The 27070-nt window shown below is 35.7% G+C and overlaps 1 protein-coding gene across 1 annotated transcript; it reads right to left on the bottom strand.

Annotated features, from left to right (window-relative positions):
* On the bottom strand, positions 1-27070 carry LOC149544310 (protein TOPLESS-RELATED PROTEIN 2-like). Its single transcript, XM_089796384.1, has 15 exons — positions 26886-27070; positions 26021-26189; positions 25713-25895; positions 25128-25241; positions 24781-25025; positions 24462-24571; positions 2742-2880; positions 2536-2645; positions 2318-2390; positions 2066-2160; positions 1882-1977; positions 1226-1321; positions 931-1058; positions 542-776; positions 1-421 (listed from the first exon to the last, which is right to left on the bottom strand). Exons 2-15 carry the CDS (start codon positions 26101-26103, stop codon positions 308-310), a joined length of 1821 nt encoding a protein of 606 aa, XP_089652510.1. The 5' UTR covers positions 26104-26189; positions 26886-27070; the 3' UTR covers positions 1-307.

Here is a 27070-nt window from a genome sequence, read left to right as displayed (position 1 = left end):
TTACCATAAAATTGATCTCCAATATAATAATTTGGGAAAAATCCAACCAAAATAGTGCTGGTTTGTTAAATTATGCTGTTTGCCACTGATACTACCAATGTAAAATCCTCTCTAAACGTTTTACTGTTCCAGAAAGAGTGACTTTTGCCTGTACAGAGTCCATAGAATTTACAATGGAAGAGTTTATACAGATGACATAAAGAAAAAATTTCATTTGGTATGCAAACATAGCAAAAATATGTTGCAGCATCACACTTTTTCCATTAGTGCCTCTAGTTGCACCCTTGCTCGCTCAAAAGATTCATTTTTAGTGATCATGCAAATACAGCCTAGGTGCATTAGATAAGATCTTAATCCCATTGTCCTTTGTTGATACAGCTAGTAAAGACCCTTCTTTATTTAAACAGAGACAAGGGCTGGCCTGGAAATCATGAGGGCATAGTCAGTGATGTGTATAAAATCACACAATCTTATTTGCAAAACATTGCAGCCAGTATCTATATGTAAATGTTCAGTAATAGACATTAGAAAGCCCCTTTACCTCTAAACAACCCTCTTCCACATAAGTTGAAATCAAGGTGTCGACGTTGTCCATGTCCCAAATCTTAATTTGATTATCATGTCCAGCTGCTAGGAGCCTATTACTTGTATCAAATTGCACCACCCCAATGGACTGCTGCTGAAGGCCTGCATATGTACGCTTGATTTCTCCATTACTTTCGTTCAACTCAACTAAGTATGACTCACCACCTTCGCTTGTTCCACATAAAAAAAGCCTAATGCCAAAGAAGACAAACTGAATCAAAAGATATCCTTAGGAGTTCTGATTGACTGATCAGGAAAAACATAATAACAGTAAACAACCATCACGATCTTATAATGCAGTCAAACCATCAAATTAGGACTTCTAATAAAAACATCAAATTGTACCGTGATCCATCAGCACTGTAAGCTATTGTAGCGCAGCTTTTCCGGGGAGCATCATAGCCACTTAAAGATTTCTTACATTCATACGACCAGGCTTTTATCTTCCCATCAGTAGCTGTAGATAAGATTATCTGTGATGAATTGTGGAAGATTATTAGAGGTCTCTTATTTCAAGACTAAAGGAAAATTACAGATGGAAAGAAAATGTTTGGAGATGGTCGATTTTCATCATTCTATATAGATAACTCATTCTCTTAACATGCTTTTGATTGTGGAGATTCATCTAGGAATCACATGCCTGAAGATCATTTCTCTGATAAGGAAAAATGCAATAGACGGGGGCTTCATGCTCTTCAAATACCAACTGCATGTGCCCTGTTTTAATGTCCCATACCTTCATAGACAAGTAAATTGACATAGGAACCATAAGATTGCTATATAGGACAATCCATAGTTTGCAGAGGCGGACTCGGAGAGTACTTGGAAAGCCCAAATTTTTCAACTCGGTAAAAACATGGCAAGCACTCAAAAAACACTTGGTTAGAGCTTGGCAACTTAGAAAGTACTAAAATGAAAATCTTTTAAAGAAACATTTATTTTTTGTAAAATTCAACAACAAAATACATTAAATTAAAAATTGACATCCTAAAAGAGAAAATGTATGATTTTAGAGATTGAACAATATTTGAAAAATGTATTTTAACTTGTGTTTTACCCACATCAACATTTTTATCCACATTTATTTTAGTCTATAAAAACATGAGAGTTACTCGAGAAAACTTGCCCAACAAAAGAAATAGAGAATACTTGGCAACTCAGAGAGTACTCAGGGAGTTTGCAATCTATGGGAAAATGGATTACTTCAAAACTACTATTTTGATTCTTGAAAGACCTGGTGTATCCCTCAGGATGAACTGAACTATTGTTGGCCAATTTAAAAGGTATAAGGTTTACCTTGATGCTCCTATCATCCCCACATGTAATGACAAAACTCTGTTCGTTATGAATGTTGAAAGCAATATCATTTACACTTCCAATATGAGCATTTATCTACAATCACATTTGATTTTGTTAGTTTCTGTTGACCAGCAAACAGCAGGAACAAAGCACAAATTGATTTCCGAAGTTGAATATGAACCTGTAGGTGTGGCATCAATTGCACAGCGCAAGTAGAGGAATATGTGTTGCAAATAGAGAAATATGTGTGAATAATACATTTGGAAAATGCTATTCCTGCAATTCACATTTTACCAGAAAACAAGGGCTTATATACTTTTTCTAGTGTGATGAAATTTTCGTGGACCACTCACATGATGTTTCATCATTATTAAACACATGAGTTGAATAATAGAATACCTTTAATAGAATCAAATAACGAAGATCCACATACCAACCCATTTTCCATTTGAGCTCCAAATACAACGGTTCACTGAGACAGCTGGTTCATCAACAAGAAGGGTTCCCTGAGCAAAAAAAGCAGGAATAGAAAATGTAAATTCATTGTTTTTAACAAATATTATATGGGATGAAAAATAATGCCAATAACTAATGTAATAGATGTTTCTTCATCCAGATTGATCATAAGTAACAATAATGGAGAAAGCAAACCTGCATATTTGTGCTGTGATCTGAGGCCCCCCAAACTATGAAGGTCTCACGAAATAGCTCTTTACCTGATCCCACGTCCCAAATTCCAATATCACCAGTACTTGTTCCGACTGAAATAACCTCCATAGTTCATTAAACTGTCATTTATTAATTGGCTGCACAAGCTTAACAGAGTATACTGTTCTGCCTAGTTAAATGGAAGTTACCTAACAGAACTATATGATGCTCGGGATGAAAGTCCATGCTAATTACTTTTGATCCCTGGTTGAGGCTTCTTGCAACTGTTATAGGGAAATAATCTTGTGAATACATGTCGTGAGGATGAGCTGGTCTTATATATGCCACCTACATGTCAGAACAAAACAGAAAGTTTAGCTTAGGGTATAATTTCTTCTTTTAAAAGTTGAAGGTTAAATATAATCTTCAAATTGCAATTGAAGTTATGCATTTGTTATGCTGCAAAAAGCTATCAATAGCCACCATGAAAACCAGATTGCCTAAGACTTCAGGGACCATGCCAATACAAGTGATCGACCATACAAAATATAACAAGTTATACATTTACAAATATTTGAATAGGCCCTAACCAAAAAGGGCTATATTTTTACAAGAAAACTATATCCCACAAAGGGAAGATTATAATTGTTAGTGCTTTGTATATTATTGTGGCCCCTGTTTTGAGGTCGTAGAAGATTAAGTCATTCATATATTAGCTAGAAGGAAAAAAAGTCACAGTGATCTTGCTATTACAGTATATCTAAAACAACAGATAAAAATAAATCTATGATTGGTATAATCAGTCTCTACTTCAGAAACTGCAAACTACAAGGACCAAATATAAATCTCAAAACCTCACCCCCTATAAAATGTGGCAAAGATCATCTCAACTGATCAATTTTCCATGGTTGGAAAGAAAGTTATACAAATTAATGAATCAAGCAGATGCAAATGTTAAAGTTTGGCAAAATAATGGAGTTGAGTCAACAAAGGCAGACTCCATTACAACTTAATTGTATGGATGGGATCCAAGGTATTGTAAACAGCTGAATGAATGCAGTGATCATATAGTAAGTGTAGACATCAGATTAGATGATGTCATAAGACCATTTAAAATCTGAAATAGATATTGGAGAATCATATAGGAATTCAAAACAATAAACACATGTAGCTTAGCACATAAAACCAGATTTATGCCAAGAAATTATTTTAAAAATAACTCTAGCAGTAAAAAACAGAACAAGTCTATATGAATTCAATAGAAGTATCACTGATACATCCAAATTCACCGTGTCTTTAAGTGCTGAATATGTATCATTGAATACACCTATGTGTGCCATTGAATGCACCTATGGTTTCCATTACATATATCTGGATTCACCACGTCTTTAAGTGCCAAACATCTGCCATTGAATACACCTATGCTTGGCACTTCCTCTTTTATGCTCTAGAAAAATGCTGCTTGTCTGAAACCATACATGAAAACCTGCTCACGGTACCTTTATGATTTGTATTGTATTCTCAGATTTTCCGCATAAAAACATTAAACACATTCTTTTTTTCTGACATTGTGAGCATGAATCCTGATGATATTCCTATGGGGGAGTAACCTAGCATTGCTGGAGCATTGGAGAGATTGATAGCATGACTGTGTGTTGCATTCATGACTATGTTTTCATTGATGTCAACATACTGAGAAAATCGGCAAAATACCAAAGAGAGATAGAGACCATACAATTCAAAGATTGAAGATGAGATCAAGAGAAGTTGAGGACATGTTCTATAGTGTCTTGATGACGTATCTAAGAGGCCATGCAGAAAGTTGAAGATTGGTAGTAGTTATTCGAGATTTACAGAAGATAGTTTACAGACAAAGTTCTTGAGAAGTGGTTTCTGGTACTTGGATTATATCTCCTAACAAGGATAGAATCTGGTTGAGCGCAGTTAGATAGAGATAGAGGACATCCTGATGATGAGGTCAGCAAGTGCGTGAAGTCTGAAGTTGCACGTGTGAAATATTTGTAAAGACTACGAGTTGACGGTGTTATATAATAATGAAAAAATGTAATGTAGCATGTATTGTTTTATCTTAATGAGGTCCTATTGTAATTGTAATTGGGAAAGCCTCAAGGTCGATTCAATGAATTGTTTCAAGGACTTGGTATAAAGGAAGGTTTGTTTCATGGTAACGTGACTCGAGGCGAGTCACATGAGTCAGCGAGCCACATTGACCTCGCCGAGTCACAATGACCCGTGACTCGTGAGCAGTGAGTCACATGGCCTGACTCGCATACTCGCGTGATTCACGAGTCACAGAGTGACTCGCCTGACCCGACAGAGCTTGACTTGGCTGCGGCAGGCAAAAATTCAACCATTAAAATATAATTTTTTTGTTACTTTTTTAAATATATTTTTTTAAATCTTTCTCACTCTTATAACCCTAAAAGGGCTCCCATAACACTCTATAGTGAAAAGAAGAAAGAGAGAGAGAGGTAGAAGAGAAATAGAGTTTTCTTATTTTGCAACTAGCTGAAAGGAAGAGGAGAAAAGCTTGCATTTGTGACGGTGGAGCTTGCATTTAGATCATCAAGGAGTTTATAGGGGCTCTTCTCAACACTTCCCAAAGCATTTGAAAGAGGTAAGAGTTGATTGTTTAGATTTTGATGATTTTTTTCTCTATGCTTATGGGTTTTTTGCATGAATTTTTTTTGTTTGTTTATGAGTTTTTTTGAACTTTAGATCTTCATAAAATACAATGCTGAAATGGTAATATTTGGTCTAAAATGTCTTATTGTAGCAACCTTTACATTTTTCCTTACTCATAATGGCTTCTAGAGGTAAAAAACTCAAGCTCTCTAAAGGCAATAAAAAAGATGAGTGTTGAAAGTTCACCATAGACTTTTTGGGTAGAAAGAGAACTCAAACAAAAAGCCTATTTTGCAAAACCATTAATAGTGGGGGGATAAATAGATTAAAATACCATATTGCTGACATACGTGGTCATGATACTGAGCCTTGTGGAGCTGCAACTGTTGAGGCTAAACGTTTTTGTTATGTAGCCTTGTAAAAATATGAACAAGGAAAAGAATTAAAAAGAAAACAATTAGAAGAGTTAACTTAGATTGGTTCTAATTCCCTTCCACACTCATCTGCAAATGTTTCTGAGTTAGTAAACTGTGTTGGAGAAGGTTCTTCCCGTCCCCCCTATCGTCCTAGTGCTTTTGTTGCTCATTCTTCTTCTTCATCTATTCCTTGCACTTCTAGTGGTGCTATGGTTGCTGCCCCTTCTAGTAGTATTGGCTTTGCCTTTCGTCCTAGAGTCAGAAAATCTAGTAGGTTGGACAATTTTTTTTGTACCGCATACCACTCCTAGTGCACAACCCTCACTTGAGAGCATGGGCTGGAATAAGGAGATAAATGAAGCTGGAGTAAGAGCAATTTGCAAGTTTTGGTTTTTCTGCAACATTCTATTTATAACAGCCAGGTACTTCAACTTCATTGATATTTGATTGTTTTACGTTTTAAGTTTTAAAATTTATATTCAATTTTATACTTTTAACTTGATGTTGAAAATTTGAAATATGCTAATTAAAATGTTTTTATAAATGTAACAGGACTCTTTATTGGCAGGGGATGATTGATGCAATTTCCATCTGTGGTGCGGGGTTCAAAGCCCGCACTGAAGATGAGTTGAGTGACCCCCTCTTACTAGATATGGTTGAGGAGATGAAACTTGAGTTGGAGGACCATAAAAAGATTTGGAGCCAAAAGGGATGTACCATTATGATGGATGGATGAACAGATAGGAGGAATAGAACCCTCCTAAATTTTCTTGTTTCTAGCGGAGGTAATTCATCATGCTCTACTTCTTGAAGTCTAAAATTTAATGTATACTATTATTGAATAACGCAATTTTTTTTTTATTGATTATTGATTTTTGAATGATAATTATTTTGTTTAATTTTCATTTTCAGGATCCACCATGTTTTTGAGGTCCATAGATGCTTCCTCACATGTGAAAAATGCAACATTCTTATGTGAGACTATTGAGGAGGTCATAAGGGAGGTGTGGGAAGAGAATGTTGTCCAAGTGGTGATTGATAATGCAGCTATTATGTTGCTGCAGGTAAAATTTTAACTTCTAACTTTCTAAGTTCTACTCCTAAAAAATTTGTTTTACTTTTTCATTAAATTTTGGAAATTAAAAGTCTTTTAATACATCAAAAATTTTCATTGTTCACTAACTAATTTAAAATTGTTGCAGGAAAACTTTTGATGGAGAGACACCCAAAAATCTTTTGGACTTCATGTGCGGCCCATTTCATCGACCTCATGTTAGAGGATATTGGCAAGCTTTTATGGGTGAAATCATGTGTTATCGAGGCCAAAAATCTTTACAAGTTCATCTACAATCATGCCTTGGTTCTCAGCACTATGATGCAATACACGAAGGGAAAGGAGTTGGCTCGTCCTGGTATCACAAGATTTGCCTCTAACTTTATCACACTAAAATCCTTGCTAACTTCAAGGTTAGAGTTGAGGTGCATGTTTGTTGGTCCAGAATGGAGCTCCTCCTCCTTTGCCACCAACCCTGCAGGGATAGATGCAACAAAATGCATTTATGATAATGAAGGTTTTTTGGGAGCCGTGTTCAAAGATTGTGGAGGTAATTTAAATTTTAAATTTTAAAAGTTTAAGTCTTAAAATTTTATAAATAAATTTATCTCATACATATTTTTGTTTTATTTTCATTGTGCAACTTTACAAAGTTTCATCATTCACTAAATTGTTTTTTTGTTTAATTGTTTTGTAGATCACTGAGCCCCTTGTATTCCTCTTACGAGTTGCTGATGGCGAGAAGCCCTCTATGGGCTACATTTATGAGGGCATGGATAGGGCCAAGGAGGCTATTAAGGCCAAATATGTAAGAATTGAGGAAAACTATGGCCCTATTTGGGAGATAATTGATAGGAGATGGCAAAATCAGCTTCATAAGCCCATCCATGCAGCAACCTATTACCTCAATCCGGCATACTGCTTCCGTGATGATTTCAAGGCGGATGAGGAGGTTCTTAGTGGCCTAAACATAGTGATATCGAAGATGTCCCCTAATCCCACAGATATATTGCTTGAGATGGATGCCTATAATAATGCATCAGGGGCCATTTTTTCAAGTCAAATTTGCAAAGAAGGTAGTATAAAATTGCAGCCAGGTAAAAATTGCAGCTTAAGCCTTATATAATCTAATTTCTAAATTTCTAGCTTTAAACTTGAAGTTCAAATTTTGAAATGAGACTAATATTTTTTTGTTTTCTTTTTTTCAAAATTCAAATAGATGGTGGCAAATGTTTGGGCCTTCAACCAAAAACCTTCAGCAAATCGCCATCCGCATTTTGAGCCAGCCAAGTAGTGCTTTTGGATGTGAACGCAACTGGAGCATGTTCGAGCACATCCACTCGAAGAGGCGTAACAAGTTGTTTGTGGAGAAAATGAATAGGCTAGTCTTTGTGCACTACAACTTGCGCATTAAGATCAGGGAGATTTTGGATAGTGACAACTCTCCGATTACTCTAGAGGAGGCTTATCCAGAGTCTAAGTGAATCACTGAGGCTTCTAATCTTGTCTTTGATGATGAGGACCTACAGTGGCTTGACCAGGCAGATAGACAGGGCGAGGTTGAGGCTGTGGCTATGGCAACAGAGAACCAGAGAGCTCCAGTTGTTCCTAGTGGCACCTCATAGACATTGGCAAAGCCAGAGGTAGAGACTAGAGTTAATCCTAGAGGCACCTCACAGACTGATGCTATGGCTACTAAGACATCCAGGACCTACCTTAGACGCCTTACTAAGAAGCATTTTATAGATTATACTGAGTCTAAGGTTGAGGATGATGATGACAATGACGATGACGATGAGGATGAGGATGAGGATGATGATGAGGACTTCGACTAGGAGCCATAGTTGTAGACTTATAGTCTTGTTTTAGCTTTTTGTTTAACTTAAAATATGATCAGAATTTGGAACATTTGAATTTGATGATGACTATTGAATCTTGATGTGTTGGATTTCATAATACGTAATACATATACATTTTGATGGTTTGCATGGATTTATCATTTTATATGTGATTCTATGTTTTACACTTTTATAATATTTCCTTTAGGCTTCAACTACTGTTTAAACTTTAAAGTTAAACTTTAAACTTCAATTACTAGTAATATAGTATTTAGCAATTTACCTTTGTAGTATTGTACTTATGTAATCGATGTTTGACTTTTAAGTTTTAACTTTAAGTATGTGCATTATGATCAAATTATCTTCTATTTAATGATGTTATTGTGTCTTTACGCTTTATTCAATAATGGGTGCATGGAATGTTCTTTAAATCCTAAAAAGTCTCAAAATTTTGAGGTTTTTTCACTTTGCCATATCACCACTGGGTCACGCCCGAGCCGGGTCACGAGTCAAGTTACCCTTGCCGAATCCAAGTCTCGTTACTTTGGTTGTAATGTGGATTAAGTATTTGTGAATGCGATAAGTAAAGAAGATCAATACATGACAGTAGGCAATCTAAGGGATCATTATGATGAGAATTTACAGATCTAGTATTGAGATCTAAGAAGTGTTTGGTGCAGAAGAGGCACTATAAGAGGACGGAGCAAGAGTATGAATTGCAGAGATTAGTTGTGTTTGGTATTATTTTGCAAGGGATAATATAAGGCTAATTTGATAGTAAGTTCGATGGTCTGCCCCTAAAGATGTTTGGATAGTTAGTCCTCCCTTCTACAACTCCTAACAGGTTTGACACAATTCCTCATAGGATTGGAATCTCCTCACAGAGATTCAAAGTCTTTTAACAAGGACTGATACGTAATGAATGTATTTCATTGACTCCTAACAAAGTCCATCCTCTTACAAGGAACTAATATATTAGTACACCATTTTGTGGGTACGATCCCCACCGGGGTTTTCCCTCTAATAAAGGGTTTCCTTAGTTAACATATCTCGTGTTATTGTGTATGTGTATCTTCTTATGGTTGTTGTTTATATTGATCACATGTTTGAGAATTAATAAGGTTGATAAAAGTTGTATTGATTAGATAACTGATTCATCCCCTCCCCTCCTCCCCCGCTCTCAATTATTTTGGTGGACTTTACTTTCTAACAGCCATTCTATATCATCCCAACAAAACTTTTCCCTCTAAAATATCTTGAGACAGCTGCAATAGATCTTAGGATGTTTTGTTGTTGTATTGCATTATTTTAATGATCATTAAGATTTCTAACACCATTCATTGCATTTCCTAGACATCGCTTTCTCAGTCATCATAATATCATTGCATATTACACTGATTTTTGCTGCTATTATATTGACATTTTTTTCTTCGTTGTACTACACAGCTCTTACTATGATAACAATGACCCTTCATATTTTGTTGTTATTAAACTATGCTTCTTGTGAATGTGACTGTGAGTTTTGTCTTTCACATTATCTGAACGTGAAAATTTTGATATGGTCGTTATTGTGATATTGCTATCAAGATTTAACTGTGTGATTTTTGAGTCAAACTCATTGACCCATGTTTCATGAGTAGTGATTCAACATGAATCCATCTCTCGTGAGAATAAATGGAACACTTAGCACTCATTGGATCTAGGTGATGCTCACAAGGGTGAAGCACCGGGACTTCCTGGGAGGTCACCCATCCCAGTATTACTCCAGCCTAAGCGCACTTAACTACGGAGTTTCCTCCATGGTTAAACCCAAAGCTTGCAACCCCATTTGCAAAACCTTCACGAAGTGTTGTGCCTTATGAATCATTCATTAGAAAGCCCCTTAAGCTCATCAATTGATAAGTAGGAGATAATTTCGACAACAAGTCAAATTGTGATATTGCTATTAGGATTTAACTATGTGATTTTTGAGTCAAACTCATTGACCCATGTTTCCTGAGTAGTGATTCAACATGAATCCATCTCTCATGAGAATAAATGGAACACTTAGCACTCATTGGATCTAGGTGATGCTCATAGGGGTGAAGCACCGAGACTTCCCGAGAGGTCACCCATCCCAGTACTACTCTAGCCTGAGCGCGCTTAACTACAGAGTTTCCTCCATGGTTAAACCCAAAGCTTGCAACCCCATTTGCAAAACCTTTACCAAGTGTTTTGCCTTATGAACCATTCATTAGAAAGCCCCTTAAGCTCATCAATTGATAAGTAGGAGATAATTTCCACAGCAAGTCAAATTGTGATATTGCTATCAGGATTTAACTGTGTTATTTTTGAGTCAAACTCATTGACCCATGTTTCATGAGTAGTGATTCAACATGAATCCATCTCTCATGAGAATAAATGGAACACTTAGCACTCATTGGATCTAGATGATGCTCACAGGGGTGAAGCACCGAGACTTCCCGAGAGGTCACCCATCCCAGTACTACTCCAGCCTGAGCGTGCTTAACTACGGAGTTTCCTCCATGGTTAAACCCAAAGCTTGCAACCCCATTTGCAAAACCTTCACCAAGTGTTGTGCCTTATGAACCATTCATTAGAAAGCCCCTTAAGCTCATCAATTGATAAGTAGGAGATAATTTCCACAGCAAGTCAAATTGTGATATTGCTATCAGGATTTAACTATGTGATTTTTGAGTCAAACTCATTGACCCATGTTTCATGAGTAGTGATTCAACATGAATCCATCTCTCATGAGAATAAATGGAACACTTAGCACTCATTGGATCTAGGTGATGCTCACAAGGATGAAGCACCGGGACTTCCTGGGAGGTCACCCATCCCAGTACTACTCTAGCCTAAGCACGCTTAACTACGGAGTTTCCTCCATGGTTAAACCCAAAGCTTGCAACCCCATTTGCAAAACCTTCACCAAGTGTTGTGCCTTATGAACCATTCATTAGAAAGCCCCTTAAGCTCATCAATTGATAAGTAGGAGATAATTTTCACAGCAAGTCAAATTGTGATATTGCTATCAGGATTTAACTGTGTGATTTTTGAGTCAAACTCATTAACCCATGTTTCATGAGTAGTGATTCAACATGAATCCATCTCTCATGAGAATAAATGGAACACTTAGCACTCATTGGATCTAGGTGATGCTCACAGGGGTGAAGCACCGGGACTTCCCGAGAGATCACCCATCCCAGTACTACTCCAGCCTGAGCGCGCTTAACTACAGAGTTTCCTCCATGGTTAAACCCAAAGCTTGCAACCCCATTTGCAAAACCTTCACCAAGTGTTGTGCCTTATGAACCATTCATTAGAAAGGCCCTTAAGCTCATCAATTGATAAGTAGGAGATAATTTCCACAGCAAGTCAAATTATGATATTGCTATCAGGATTTAACTGTGTGATTTTTGAGTCAAGCTCATTGACCCATGTTTCATGAGTAGTGATTCAACATGAATCCATCTCTCATAAGAATAAATGGAACACTTAGCACTCATTGGATCTAGGTGATGCTCACAGGGGTGAAGCACTGGGACTTCCCAAGAGGTCACCCATCCCAGTACTACTCCAGCCTAAGCGCGCTTAACTATGGAGTTTCCTCCATGGTTAAACCCAAAGCTTGCAACCCCATTTGCAAAACCTTCAAGTGTTGTGCCTTATGAACCATTCATTAGAAAGCCCCTTAAGCTCATCAATTGATAAGTAGGAGATAATTTCCACAGCAAGTCAAACTGTGATATTGCTATCAGGATTTAACTGTGTGATTTTTGAGTCAAACTCATTAACCCATGTTTCATGAGTAGTGATTCAACATGAATCCATCTCTCATGAGAATAAATGGAACACTTAGCACTCATTGGATCTAGGTGATGCTCACAAGGGTGAAGCACCGAAGACTTCTCAGGAGGTCACCCATCCCAGTACTACTCCAGCCTGAGCACGCTTAACTACGGAGTTTCCTCCATGGTTAAACCCAAAGCTTGCAACCCCATTTGCAAAACCTTCACCAAGTGTTGTGCCTTATGAACCATTCATTAGAAAGCCCCTTAAGCTCATCAATTGATAAGTAGGAGATAATTTCCACAGCAAGTCAAATTGTGATATTGCTATCAAGATTTAACTGTGTGATTTTTGAGTCAAACTCATTGACCCATGTTTCATGAGTAGTGATTCAACATGAATCCATCTCTCATGAGAATAAATGGAACAGTTAGCACTCATTGGATCTAGGTGATGCTCACAGGGGTGAAGCATCAGGGACTTTCCGAGAGTTCACCCATCCCAGTTCTACTCCAGCCTGAGTGCGCTTAACTACGGAGTTTCCTCCATGGTTAAACCCAAAGCTTGCAACCCCATTTGCAAAACCTTCACCAAATGTTGTGCCTTATGAACCATTCATTAGAAAGCCCCTTAAGCTCATCAATTGATAAGTAGGAGATAATTTCCACAGCAAGTCAAATTGTGATATTGCTATCAGGATTTAACTGTGTGATTTTTGAGTCGAACTCATTGACTCATGTTTCATGAGTAGTGATTCAACATGAATCCATCTCTCATGAGAATAAATGGAACACTTAGCACTCATTGGATCTAGGTGATGCTCACAGGGGTGAAGCATTGGGACTTCCCAAGAGGTCACCCATCCTAGTACTAGTCCAGCCTGAGCGCGCTTAACTATGGAGTTTCCTCCATGGTTAAACCCAAAGCTTGCTACCCCATTTGCAAAACCTTCACCAAGTGTTGTGCCTTATCAACCATTCATTAGAAAGCCCCTTAAGCTCATCAATTGATAAGCCCATTGTTGTTATTGTCAAATAATTTTTGTTACATGCTATTTCACATAATAACACATGGTTTATCATTATGGAAGCTCTTGTCACTTGCACTACATACTGATCTGATGGATACACATTGATTCCAAACACTTGTTCCTTTATACTTGTAATATGAGAACTTCCTGTAGCTGATTATTGATCCCTTTTGACTGTATCACTCTCTATTTTTCTTTCACTGTGTTGTAAAAACACTACTTTTTCTGTCCATTAGACTACCTTGTCATTGTAACTCCCACTGCTGCAATGTCGCTCTTTCATATTTTATGGTCCTCACTATCATCTTGGTTATTGCAAAGTTCATTTTCTATGTTGTAGCACGCTGGGCTCAGCCCTTGTGGGAGCCACATTTTATCCCACGTGCTACCTGGTAGACATCTGTAACTACACAGAAGCAAACTAGTTAGATAAAAACCAGCATATGGATCTTTCTTTGATAGCTCTTGTTTGCTCTGATACATATGTAATGCTAGCTGTAACTATGCATGTGAGGCTTAGATTGTACATTTACAGATGTGTGCATATGTAGTGTTTGATAATGCATCACTGCTTAGATGTATGAGATTTAATGTCATTTTCTCTCTCAAATGCAGGTAATTTTTGAGCGCTAGGGATGCAAGGTAAATGGAAGGGAAAAAGATGATGTAGCACAACCCAAACTAGGTTCATCACCAACCCACAAGTCACCCTCATTGCTTGTACACAAATTTTTCATAGCATCTATAAATGTGTAATTTTCTTTTCATATACACATTAATGGTTAGTCTCACGGTTTGTCTGAGACATTATTCATTTATATTGGCAATAACGATTACTTTTTCTCAAAAATTCTTGCATTCTCTTCTATGACAGCAATCTACATGTTGCAAATGATATTGTAGTCTTCTGCTCTTTTTCTTTTATGCATATGAATATGATATGGCTGAACTTAAATGCACCTCACTTCACTTTCATTTTTAAACATGACAGCTCTGCTTGAGCTTGGTACCAAAAATCAATAACAAGTTCATAGTTGGTTCTCAGGGTAAATCACTTAACGTTGTTTTGAAGTGTTTCATGGTTTGCTCAATCTTTTACTTGGAGTAGACTTTATTTCAAGTTCAATTAGTTTAGTTAAATGGAAGCAATTGTGGATGTCTACTTTCATGACTCAAACAAATTCAGGTCACTAGCCTCTTGCTGATGGTAAAAGTGCCTTATGTGGTTAGCCAATGATTGAAAGTACTCAATTTCAATTGATTTCAACCTTTAGTTTGCATCCATTTTATGGAATTGAAGAGGAGAAATTTATGTGAAAACCATTCAAGTGCTCCTTATAATCTTGCACTAGGTGAGTAGTTTCACTGATTAAGTTGCATCTAGTAAAGTCCAAGTTCATCCATGATTCTATGCATTCATAGTTAGGTGTAGAAGTACTATAAGTTAAGTTGAAATGAAAGTTGGAAAATCAAACTTATATTTTCATTGTACATTGTGAAGTCAAATCTTTAGAAGTGGAAGCAGTTTATATCTATTGAATGAATAGTGTAAATCTTTAAGTGATTACTAGCAAATTACATTTTTTCATTGAGCATCCACGATAGAAGGAACCTTGAAGATATTTCATGATCATACTTTGCAATCTTAGCATGAGAGATAATCTTATAACAAGACAAGATTGAGTGTTTGACGTTTCATTCCCAAAAATTCAGTATTAGATTATACATGTTTCCACAGGTACAAAAAATTTGAACTCAATTTGGAAGGCTTTAGAGGCTCTGAAAGAGGGTCAAACATTGATCGACTGCAATTTGCGAGCTTAGGGTCATAGAGTGCTTCATGAAGATTTTGAAATGAAGGTATAATAGATAATTGGGTCAACAATTCAAAAGATATATGCCTCTCAAAGTTGTACTACTTTGGTTGGAAAAATAAAATCCTTTTAAACATTCATTTGAGTTCTCAAAATGGTTTGGGGCACATTCTCAACATGTTCCTATGTAAGGAAATAAATACATAAATAATAATATAATGGTTGTCAACCTCTAGAACCTTCTAGGGTGGTTAGACTTCTCAATATAAAGAAGACACTTAAGGTTATCTAGAGCAGTTTTGATGGTGCATATGGTGGCTTTGACATGCAGATTATCCTAATGAAAATGCCCATGTGCTCGTAGCAATTTATTTTCTAAATATCATAATACTTTATTGAAGATGATAAAAAGAAAGTGTTTTTGTTCTTGCAATTGTTCGATTCTTGTAATTCTGTATTGTGCTATGGGTGTTTGTGTTATTAAAAGAAGTACCCTTCATCAAGAGTTTCAGAGTAGAAGTTCCTGAATGTGTAGACAAATTGTTGAACGTGAGGCAATTTTCACTAGGAATGTGGTTGTGGATCTGAGAGATAAGTGTGGAAAATGTCTCTACATAGGAACCATGGTGGATGACTTGCGGGTGTAACAAATGAGGGTTTTAGAGCTCTACAAAGACAAGTGCAAGCACTGCAAAAGGAGTTGCATAGAGGATTCGATATTAGGAAAAGAGATGAAAGTGAGGATGAATTTGAAGGACAACTTAAAAAGCGAGGATGAATTTGAAGGACAACTTGAAGAAGAGCAAGAAGAAGTTAGAGATCCTAAGGTAGCTAGGTTTTCGAGGCTCACTTCAAAGATTGGAAAGAAATAAAAATTTGATGTTCCCACATTTTCTAGAAATCTTAATCCAAAAGAGTTGATCGATTGGATCAATGATATGGAAGAGTATTTTGAGGATGAAGTAAAAGATCTAGAGAGGGATAAATTTGCAAAGGCCAATTTAAAAGGTCATGCAAAAAGTTTGTAGACAGAGGTTCAGTTGGGCAGAAATAGAAGGAGAAGATAACAAGATGGGATCAAATAGTGGACAAATTGAAGAGATAGTTCATCTCAATTGACTATGAGTTCAAATTTCTAAAGAAATTGCAAACTCGAAACAAGAAGGAAAATCTGTCCAAGAATACACGGAGGAGTTCTATCAAGTCCTTTGAAAATAGGTCATTAAGCAAAGAAGAAGGTTATCCATTACAAAAATGGGTTGAGGCCAAGTATTCAAGAAGAATTGATAATGGTAAGAATGTTTGACGGTAGAAGAAATTTTGAACAAGAAGTTTGAGAGTGGACAAACTAGAAGGGGCCGTGGTGGAGCATGGTCTTATGGAGGTCTAAATTAAGATTAAAAGGAAAATGTTGACTCTAGAAGCAGCCAAAATAAATGTTTAGAGTAACAAGTTCTATGCAAGCTCTACCTTATAATATTTAGGGTACATAAGAGATTCCTTTAAATTTCTAGCCAAACAACCTATCATCATTATGGGGCACTAGTTAAGAGATTATACAAGGTGCCTCTAAGTTGTTCTACCCAGCCTGTTAAGAGCATGGAGAGACAACCATTATTTGGCTTTCCAGTGTTACTTGAGGTGTCTCTAACAAAATGGATTCCTAGCTACTTGCATTCGTTATATGCACTAACTCCCTCCAAAATGAGATGGTTAAGGATGAAAACTTTTAAGGGAATCGTAATTTCTAGTCTATTGTGCATAAGAAAAATCATAGAAAGAATAACAATGTGTGTGTTTGCATGTGTGCACATGGGTTCACATGCATCTGTGTGTTTGTGTGTGTGGGTGTCTATAATGTGTGTATCATATTCCTACTTCCTAATATATGAAACACTAATAATAATCAGCCAAATCATTATGCATTATACTTTATACCACAATATTGGATGGGTATATAAGCTTTTGATTAATATTTGTATATCTCAAGTTACTCTTCGATTAGACTAGATGCTCCATGATTCTCTTCTTCAATGTGTCTTATTTTCTTTTATATCCTTCATAATGGACAGGGTCACGCCTTGTCATCTTGAAAGGATACACCTTTTTGCAGTGGCTGCCATTTTAAGAAGTCATAACCTTTCACCACTATCCCACTTTAAAATAATGCAACCTTATATCCTTAATTGTTTCCTTAATTCTTAACTTAATTTTAACTAAATGCTTTTAGGAATCGCTACCCATAATACTCCTAATTTAATATTAATCAAACATATTAAAGGACCATTGCCCTTCATATTTCCTTTGCACAATTTCAAAGGTAGTAAATTTGAGTAGTAATAATAATATGCGAGAATGATTCCCAAGTCGCAAGTGGTTTATTTGTGGGGCATGACAAATCTCATGGAACAACCTTATTATCCAATATTATGCTATGTACCCTAAGGACGTGTCCCCAGCCAAAAAACCCATGTTTTTGAGATGAGGAGGTCTTGGGGAGGGGGGGACGTACCCCAGCCATCCCCAAAATTTGCAAATCACTAGGGGATGTCTTCGAAACTCGGGGACTTCTGGGAAAGAAAAGGAGGATGACTTGCCATCCTTGGTATGGAAAGGTGTGAGGCCTCACCCCGACCCATCCTAGCATTGAGGGTACTCTGTTATTTTGATACTTTTGACTCGTTATGTCAGAACATTATTGATGCACTGAACACTATTATGCTATCTATGATGTATGGTGCTTTACTTTAGATATTTGATTTATGTCATTTAAAGCTTTATAACGTATATGCTAATGAAGTAAATGAATGCAACTAATACTTTGAATTTTCCAATTTTAATGAATAGGATAAGATAAATAATTGAATTGTGGAAAATGGATGTCTTTAATTTCATGAAAATTTTAATGCATGTTTTGGACCTATATGTTTCTTGGACTACTGACATTTGCAACGAGTGTGCAGGAAAGCTAGTCGGAAAATCCAATGGAGAGACAAGCTGAACCCCTTGTTTGATTTGTGTCGTCTTTGTATTGTCCACCTTTAAAGGTTGTTATTTGATTTTAGTATTTCCTAACTTATATGTGTTCCTACCAAGTCTCTAAGGCTTAAAAATGTTAAATTTAAGCACCCATGGGTAAGGGTATGGGTTGGGGGTACTTTCCACCCACTTTAGCCACCCTAGTTGACTTTTAGGGTCACTTAAAAATCCCATTTATGGTTGATTGCGAAAATGGCTTGTCACTCACTTGAGTGGAACCCAAACTCCATCCTAGGGTCTCATGAAGCCTAATTGAGTGAAGGGAACCTATTTAGTGGATTTTTGGAGGAGTTTTGGGGTGGTCACCCAATCTCTATTTTTTTAGAGAAAGCTTGGAGGATAGTAAGAGAGGAAAGGAGGAAAAAGGAAGCTCTTCTCAAACCTTCATTGTTACCATCACTCCTTGGTGAAGGTAGGATTCTTGGCTTTGTATTTTGTTTTCTCCATGTTTGATCATGCTTGTTCTTGCACATTGTGTTGTGTTGTTAATTGTTGTTGCTTGTATGTTGGGTTGATTTGGAGGGTTTCTTTTGTGTTGTTCTTGATGTGTTCTTGTTCATCTTGATGTATTGTATTGAGGGGCTTTCATGGGGTAGTATTTGGCATTACTCACCCTTGGATAGGGAAGAAGTGGCCATGTGGGGGTAGGGCTTTAGTTGGACCTCAATGGTGCAGAGTCTCCTTTCATGGTGAGAGGAGGGAAAAAAAAAGGGTAGGGTGTATGGGCCCCTACCGGTCATCACATACCTTGTTGATATTGTGAAAACTTGAGTATGGAAAGGAAAGAAAATCCTTGTTGAATTAGCTTCGAAAGGGCATTTGAGGAACAAAGAAAGTTCCTGAGTTTTAACCCCGAAAGGGTTATGTTAAGGTATGGTGATTGACATCTCCCATTGGGAAAATCCACCTCCCCCCTAATAAGGTCCTATGGATGGATCTATTGTGTTAAACCGGGATGGGTGTGTGTTGAAATGTGTCCTTGTGTTATGTTGAATTACCTTGGGTCAGCCTTGTTCTCCTTGTGTTTCCATGAAGATTTGAAGTTAAAAGAAGAAAGTCTTGTGAAGAAGCTTGATGAGATTATCATTGAATTGTAAATTTTATGTAATCATATGTAAATTTATATTGTGAAGGATTGGCAATGACATCGGGTTTTCTTACTGGTTCTTTCCCGATGGAGCCTTGAACCAGGGTGAATAATAGAGGAAAGAAAAGATTATGGAAATCTCCTTGCATTGTCCACATGTGATTTCAAAACTTGCATATGTAGGTAAGAAAATGGAATAATAGATAATGCCCTTGAATTCTGAATTTCCAAATTTCAATTGTGTAATGAAAAGCAATTGGATATGTTAAAGCTTTCAATTGGATGTTATAGGTATTAAGAGAAAAATTTGATATGATGAACCTTTAAACTTGATGTATAAGCATGGTGATGAGATCAAAAAAAAAAAAAACAATCCTACTTGCGAATTTTAAGTTTACCTCATTCCTTGATAAATTTCATAAATGGATACAAGCAAATTGATCTAGAATTATTCACCACCTCTTTAATCCGGTGTATAGTATCATACTCCTCATAGGTTCTTCAAAAAAAAAACCAATTGGATTAAGAGGTTTTGTATTCTTGGAATTTAAAAATAAGAATTAGAACACATATCATGTTCTTTGTTGAATATATATAAAACATACTTTTTTTTAAGACTAAGAGACTATGCATATGCACTCCCTTGCATTGGTATGTTAGTATAAAGAACCTATGTTAACAATGGATTACATTAAATCCTGATTAACACATTGGCATGCATATTTGTAACATGTCCTCTCTTGTCAAAATTTGCTTCAAAAATAAATATGCACTTCCAGGAGTAAAAACTCTCTCTGGAAAATGCATGGGGAGGAGATTTAAATTCTTCCAAAGTTGCAGAGCATATTCCCTAGATGATTCCCCCCTAAGACAATAATATAATACAAAATAGAATAAAAGAAGTCTTCAACAAATTCGTTGGTGCTAGTATGATTATGCATGATAATATCTAAATGTCCTAGCTCACTAAAATCTCTCTTCTACCAAATAAACTTTTGCATTAATTGCCTAGGCGCAGGTTCATCCAATCTCTGGCAAATGAGAAGGGGTGTTGACTTTGCCTTAACCCACTAAATCTCCAATGAGATCCTTTCCTCAGGGACGTGACCTCCCATGTCAGATGTATGCAGAGTTGGGATTGGAGAAATAATTATTTGGTGTATATCGTGCTAGTTGTCCAAATTGTTTTGGAACTAGTTGGCACCACCTTTCTTTATTCCTTATTCCTCCTTGTCTCCCCTCACGCGCTCCTCTTACTGGGCTATGTTACCTCCACCTTGGGCTGCGTGGGAGAGTGCAATTTCGGCCATGTCAGTAACATGATTCGATGTAAGGGATTTAGGTTGAGTTTGAGTTGATGTCATTAAAGAAAGTGTAAAGGAAACCTTCATTTACTTTCCCCCTCCAAGTAGCCAGCGTACCTTTGTCCTGTTTTGTGATGACTGGAGTGGCTTTGAAAAGCGCAAGAGATTGGAGTGGTGATGGGATGTGGGGAAGGGGGAGCGGCATGTGTTTTGGAGGATAACTTAAGAGTTTTAAAAGCTTTTAAATTGATCTCGCTTTCCTCAAACACATTTGTGAGGCCTGCGGATGTAATCATGGGATGTATGCACGTTATATTGGGGACAGTGTGGAGAGAGTCCCACGTAGACTTCCTAGGACAGTGCCCAGGTCAGCGCTTAAGGCTCGCCTCGAAGGGTGGGCGGCTAGGATAGAAGGGATGGGTAGGGTTTAATGATTTGTAAAGTGGGGTATTGTTAGGATGGTTTTAGGTTTTAGTGTATGTAGTTAATTTTATTAAGTTAGATAGTTGTATTGATTAGTTTTAGTTTAAAGTTTTATTTAGTATTTAGTTTAGTTGTTATATATTGTTTTATTAATATTTTTTATTAAGTTTAGGTTTTAATTAGTTCTTATTTAAAAGCTTTTGAAATTAGTATATTATAATTGGAATAATTTTTTTTTTAATGTTTTATTGATTAGTTTATTTAAATTAGGAGCTTGATAGATTGATTTTAATAATTGGCATTAATCACGAGGATTTAATTATACTATTTTTGTAATAAAGTCTAGAATAACTGGTAGATTTATTTGATTGGTTCTAGTCATTAATTTCTATTGCAAATGTCGAATTAATAATTTTGGTTGTTATAAGAACGTTGGAGATAATTTCTAAATTAAAATGTAGGTAGTTTAATTTGTGGTATGTTATCCCTATGGTATGTATGTTAAGGGCTAGCTAGATTTTGATTTAAGTTATAAACACAACTAGCTTAGTTGAATAGTTAAATCTTATTGATCATCAAAGTTTTGGAACCACTTAATGTTAAATGATTAAGAATCGTAACGACGTTAAGTTATCAAGTTAACAAAAGGAGGTTAAATAATTAGTTTCATTATAGGTAAGTGGTATATCGATCGTAATTATGGAGGTTAAACAAGATTATGTAATCATATCGAAGATGTCTTTCAATTAGCATGTTAGTTCAATGATATCGAACAAGTGTTAGGGTTAATATAGGTTAGTTAGAATAGTTTAGTTTAAGTAAAGTTTAGTATATGTTAGTTAGCTTATGTTACATTTAGTTAATTGTAGTTAGTATGTTTTTAAATAAGTTAATTAGAAATAAAGTTGGTTTAATGTTAAATGTAATATAGTTTAAACTTTAAATTAGTTAGTATTTATGTATATCGCAATATAATTTAGTTGCAATCTTAGTTGTGATTTAGTGTAAATTGAATGTGGTATTTGATTTGTGATTGAACTAGAGTTTAAAAATGATATGTTTAGTTTTTGATTATGGATTATGTATGATGTTAAAATTAATATTAATTTTATAAGTTCTATCGTCAATTAAATTAGTATAACTTTAGCTCTCTACTATAATGATTTTAAACTAGTCTAAATATATTATTGGTTTATGTTTAGTTAGTTTGTATTTCATTAAATTTAAATTTAGTAAGATTTGATGGTTTATTAATATGTTAAAATAGTTGTAAAGTTTAAAGTTAATAAATTTGATATACATATGCTCAGTTTTAATTCTAGTTAAGTTATTTGTCCTTAAAGTGACTTTCTAATATCGATTAATTTGTAAATTGATAATTGTCTAAAAGTTCTATAGTTGATTCTGGTTATATACTTTCAATGAATCTAAACTCGAATACTTTATATTGTCTTTTAAATAATTGTTTCTTATTGTTGTAAGTTAAAGTAGGAACACGAGTTTATCGACATCAATCTTAACGATGTAATCATCCTCATGTTTGTAATCCTAAGACGTAATGTAGAGAACCTGTACTAAAACTATTATCAATCATTTCAACTTAGAGCATGTTTAATTATTTATTATTATAAAAAAAAAAAAAATTGTGTGTGTTTTTGCCCTCGTAGTTTGGGCATGACAAAAGGGGACTTCTAAAAGTTCCGTAGGCGTACCGAGGACAGCCAGCCATCCCCCTTTTTTGTGAAGCTTAAAAATAAAATTAAAACAAAAAGCTTTTTGTTTGTTTGTCCCTACTTGGTCGTCCAGTGGACTTTGCCTCTACAAATGCCTAAAAGGTCAAAAAAGACCACATTACAGTTATTTTGTCCTTTGTTTGGTTTTACTTGTGAAGTTGGAGTGTGTTGCAGTTGGCTGGTGTTTTCTTTTTGCAAGAATAGGTGATTTTTTTGCTTCCAAGACCTTGAGAAGCAATCTACTTCATTTTCCTATATTTTGTTTTCTATGTTGAACTTGAACATGATGATGAAATTTTATGACAGCCCTCTAGCCTTTGGGCATAATTAGATTTCCAGATTTTTATGATATTGTTGATTGCTAAATTTATATTTAAATATTTTTGTTCACATCTTGATATGCATATTGACAATTAAGTACTGAAATCGGTTATTATTTCCTAGATGGCATTCAAATGGTGTATGTTAAGGTTCTATAATGTTTAAATGGCATGCTTTACGCTTAGTTTCATATGAATGACATGTATATTTGCAATTTTCAGTGTATATTTTAAAATTTTCCTATATATATAGCCGTCCCCATTTGCCATCCACCCCCTCCCCCTATCCCCAAAATTGCCAAAAAGAATTGCCGTCCCGTAAACGTGTCCCGCTGTCCCTGTCTCGCAAACTCGAGGGAACATAGATATTATGTATTGCTTAGTAACCAATATATCAAGACTATTTGCTTGAAGTCTTCAGGCCTTGATCATATAATTTTATCTCAAACAATCGCAGTACTGTATCTTATTCTTTGTGCCTTACTTGATGCCATATAGGAAAATCCTGCAGTCTTCTAAATAAGACGAGTTTCCTTGATAGATCACTATGTGGATTATGATGCCACTGGCTTTATTAATAAGAATATGCAAAACTATCTATTTTCTATGTACAAGTTGTCTATCTTATTTACCAACTGTTTGGAAGTGTTCAAGGTCTATGACCCATTGATTGCATATATGTTTTATTGCTGATTTGCTAATAGGTAAAGGATGGGGGCATCACAGCACTCAAGTAATAGAGGCTAGAGAATCTAGCTTGAGAACTAGTATAAAGTTTTAGTATCTGTTTTAAAGAATCATGGTTAGTAACCCTACCTGTAACTTGAATAGTAAAATGATACCCTAGCACTATTTGTTTAGGCTTTATGTAATTAGCAATTATATATTGGTAATAAGTTTGTAGTTATAAATATTGTCTGAGAGGTGAAAGGTTTGAGGAGGTATCTTAGAGACACTATAAGGGAAGAATCAAGATAAACGAACTTTGATTAGTAAACGATGTCTCTGAATACAAGCGGTGGGAAGCAAGGAATATCAAAAGGAGCAACTGAATTAGCTTTTAGAGATCAAATTTCTTAAACTAACTTAGGCATATTGAGTTTTTATTAAATACTAGAAGTGTTAACTTTTTTATATTTGTAAAATTCAAGCCAATTTGCATGAATTTGTTTGGAATATCTATAATCATTCATTGATTATGCTATTCATCCATGCCTATTAAAATCCGACTTGAAGTGAACATATACAATGTCATTGTATAATAAAAACTTGCATCAAGATTTCCATGAGAATTTTATGTAAGAAATTCACATTTAAAATACATGTTTATCAAAACAATCTTATCATTTTAATCCACTTCAACTTAAATACAATGTGTAAAAGAATTGGAATAAGTACCAATATCATTTCATGAGATGGATCCTATTTCATACCTCATCAGCTGGAGCACTATGGAGCCATCTTCTAGCCTGATCAGAACTGATGGGTTGAGAATTAATTCTAGCATTACTTGACAGGACTATTTTAGGCCATATCAAGAAAACTGTTTAAGCCATCAACAATTGAAACATTTCAGAAGCTAGAAATCATTTGTTTCTATATTTCCATGCAGACAGTGGGAGACATCCTATCAGAATTCAGATCTCAGATGAAATAGAATTATTTCTAAGCAAATGATTCCATAATACACACATTCATGGATAGCTAAGCATATTTTGAATGAAATTTTCACTTCCGATAGAACCATCTTACCTGGGTTTTCAGGTGTATAAGAAATGATTTCTCCAGCAGCTACTGCATAATGTAATATGGGAGGATTAGGATTTACCAACTGCCCTGTACCATTTATGAGGTTTCTCAACCCAAATGATTGAAGATTCGGAAATTCCAACTTTTTGTTTAGCTGAGGGTTGGTTCTTATAAGCTTTCCTATCACCTGCAACATTTTTTTCCGTGCACATGTTGCATCCACATATCCAGAAAACCGCTTATGTTCCCTGGCATATGGTCAAGTACTGTTTTAGGATCACTATTAAAATAAAAAACAGGACAGAGAGATGAAGTAAATACTGATAAACAGTTATGAAATTGAAAACCACCTGATGTTTTCCAAAGTTATTAAACTGGTGAGCTCATCATAAAAGTCCTTATTGAAATTTTTGAAGATTTTAAGATCCTTTACAAGAATTTCCACAGCTTTGGAAAGGTCTTTCCTGGAAAAGCATGAAAATACTTGGTGAATACAACCTAAATAGTACCAAATGAGTTGGTTAAACAAGTCCGTGAGTTAATAAAAACAGTTAACTCATAAACATGAATATTCGCACATAACGCTGACAAATTTTGAAAGAAAAAGAGAACAGATTAACATAATTTATCAAAATTCTGAACCGTGTAAAAATTAAGAAATGAAAATTGTCAATTGCAAGAACAGAATAATCTGATAGAATCCCCCAAACCACCTATCAATGAAAGAAATTGAAGACCCCAAAACTCGACTTTGATAACAGAAGGGTGGAACACTAACAATGGCTATCTACAACAATGGAAATCTTCAAAAGTTCAAACCACAATCACTGAAAGATTTTTTTAAAAAAATGAGCTTGCATTCATATGGGGATATACTGAAAAACGCAAATAACAAGCACCACAAAGATAAAATCACAATTGAGAATAATACTTACCTGTCCAATGCTTCAAAATATCTCTGTTTTCTGATCAGAAATAATATAATCATAGAATTAAAGTTATAATCTGCAATCCTCATAAACCCCTGCAGATAGCTGTCAGCATCGTCCAACTTTCCCGCCAGAACTTGTTCTTCAAAATACTTCATGTTGAAGTAACAACCAGACTCTTGTTCTAACCTAGATAATACGACACCAAAGCAAATTGAAAAGAAAAAAAATCAAAACAAAAGAGAAAGTATTAGATTTGCTGGATTACAGGAACAGAAAGACATACATGCAGGAAATGAATTTGTGAAACTTACATGCGAGCTGTTTTACATAATTTCTCCTCATTCAAAAACTGCAAAACATGAAGCACCAATTCTCTGTTCGTGTGGGTGCTCATTGTGACTCAACTGCAAGGATCTTGGATCGAAAGCCCTTCCTCTCACCCTCAGCAAGAGCCCAAAAATGTCTACCAGAACTCCAATACTGACCAAGAGCCCACGAATTATTTAATATGTGCCAAAATTCCAACTCCATTAGCTAATGACTATTTACCACAGGACTCAAGAACCAAGAATTCCTCCCATAAAATCTTTACTAAGCGCACAAATGATTAGAAGGGCATCCATCTTTTTTGCAAGGGCAGTGGAAGAAATAGAGACATCGCAAGAGAAATGTTAGAGAATTCTGTTGGTGAAAGAGGATGTTCGGTTAATTTTTTTACAACAATTCTTTGTGACTTCAAAGAAATCATCAAAGCACCCAAAGCTCGAAAAACATGGCTCAGCAAATCTTTGTGACGCAGGGGATACAAAATCAGCAAAGCAAACAAAGCTTGAAAAAAGAAGAAGAAATAATCAAATGTGACGCAGGGGACACCAAGTCATCAAAGAAAACAAAGCTTGAAATGAATGAAAAAACAATTCTCTGTAATTTCAAAGCTTTCCGGAGACAATTCTCTGCAATTTCAAAGCAACCGAAGCTTGAAAAACAAAGTCCCAACTAATGGTAACCAAAGCTTTTCGACGACAATTCTTTGTGAATTAGAGCAACAGAATTTAAACACAAGAAATGAGGGAAAAGAAAGAAAATGGTTCAAGAATCTTCAAAACAAATCTACTCGAGAAATTGCAGCTCAATTATAGGCAGAGAATAAAGATATAGTAAGCCATATGAACATACCTTTAATACGTTAATGTAGAATGTCTGCTTCGCTTTCTTCTCCGACTAAATAAATCTCTTTGTTCTGCTGCTGGTTTGAAGGGACTGACTGTGAATCATTCGAAAAGAATGTTTATACAGAATGAAAAGAAGGCACTGCATGTGAATCATTCGAAAAGAATGTTTATACAGAGTGTGAATAGAGT

The sequence above is a fragment of the Cupressus sempervirens genome, chromosome 8, assembly GCF_028749045.1.
Source record: "Cupressus sempervirens isolate cs-2001-9-10 chromosome 8, ASM2874904v1, whole genome shotgun sequence".
NCBI classification, from domain to species: domain Eukaryota; kingdom Viridiplantae; phylum Streptophyta; class Pinopsida; order Cupressales; family Cupressaceae; genus Cupressus; species Cupressus sempervirens.
This window is presented reverse-complemented; position numbering and strand designations above follow the sequence as displayed.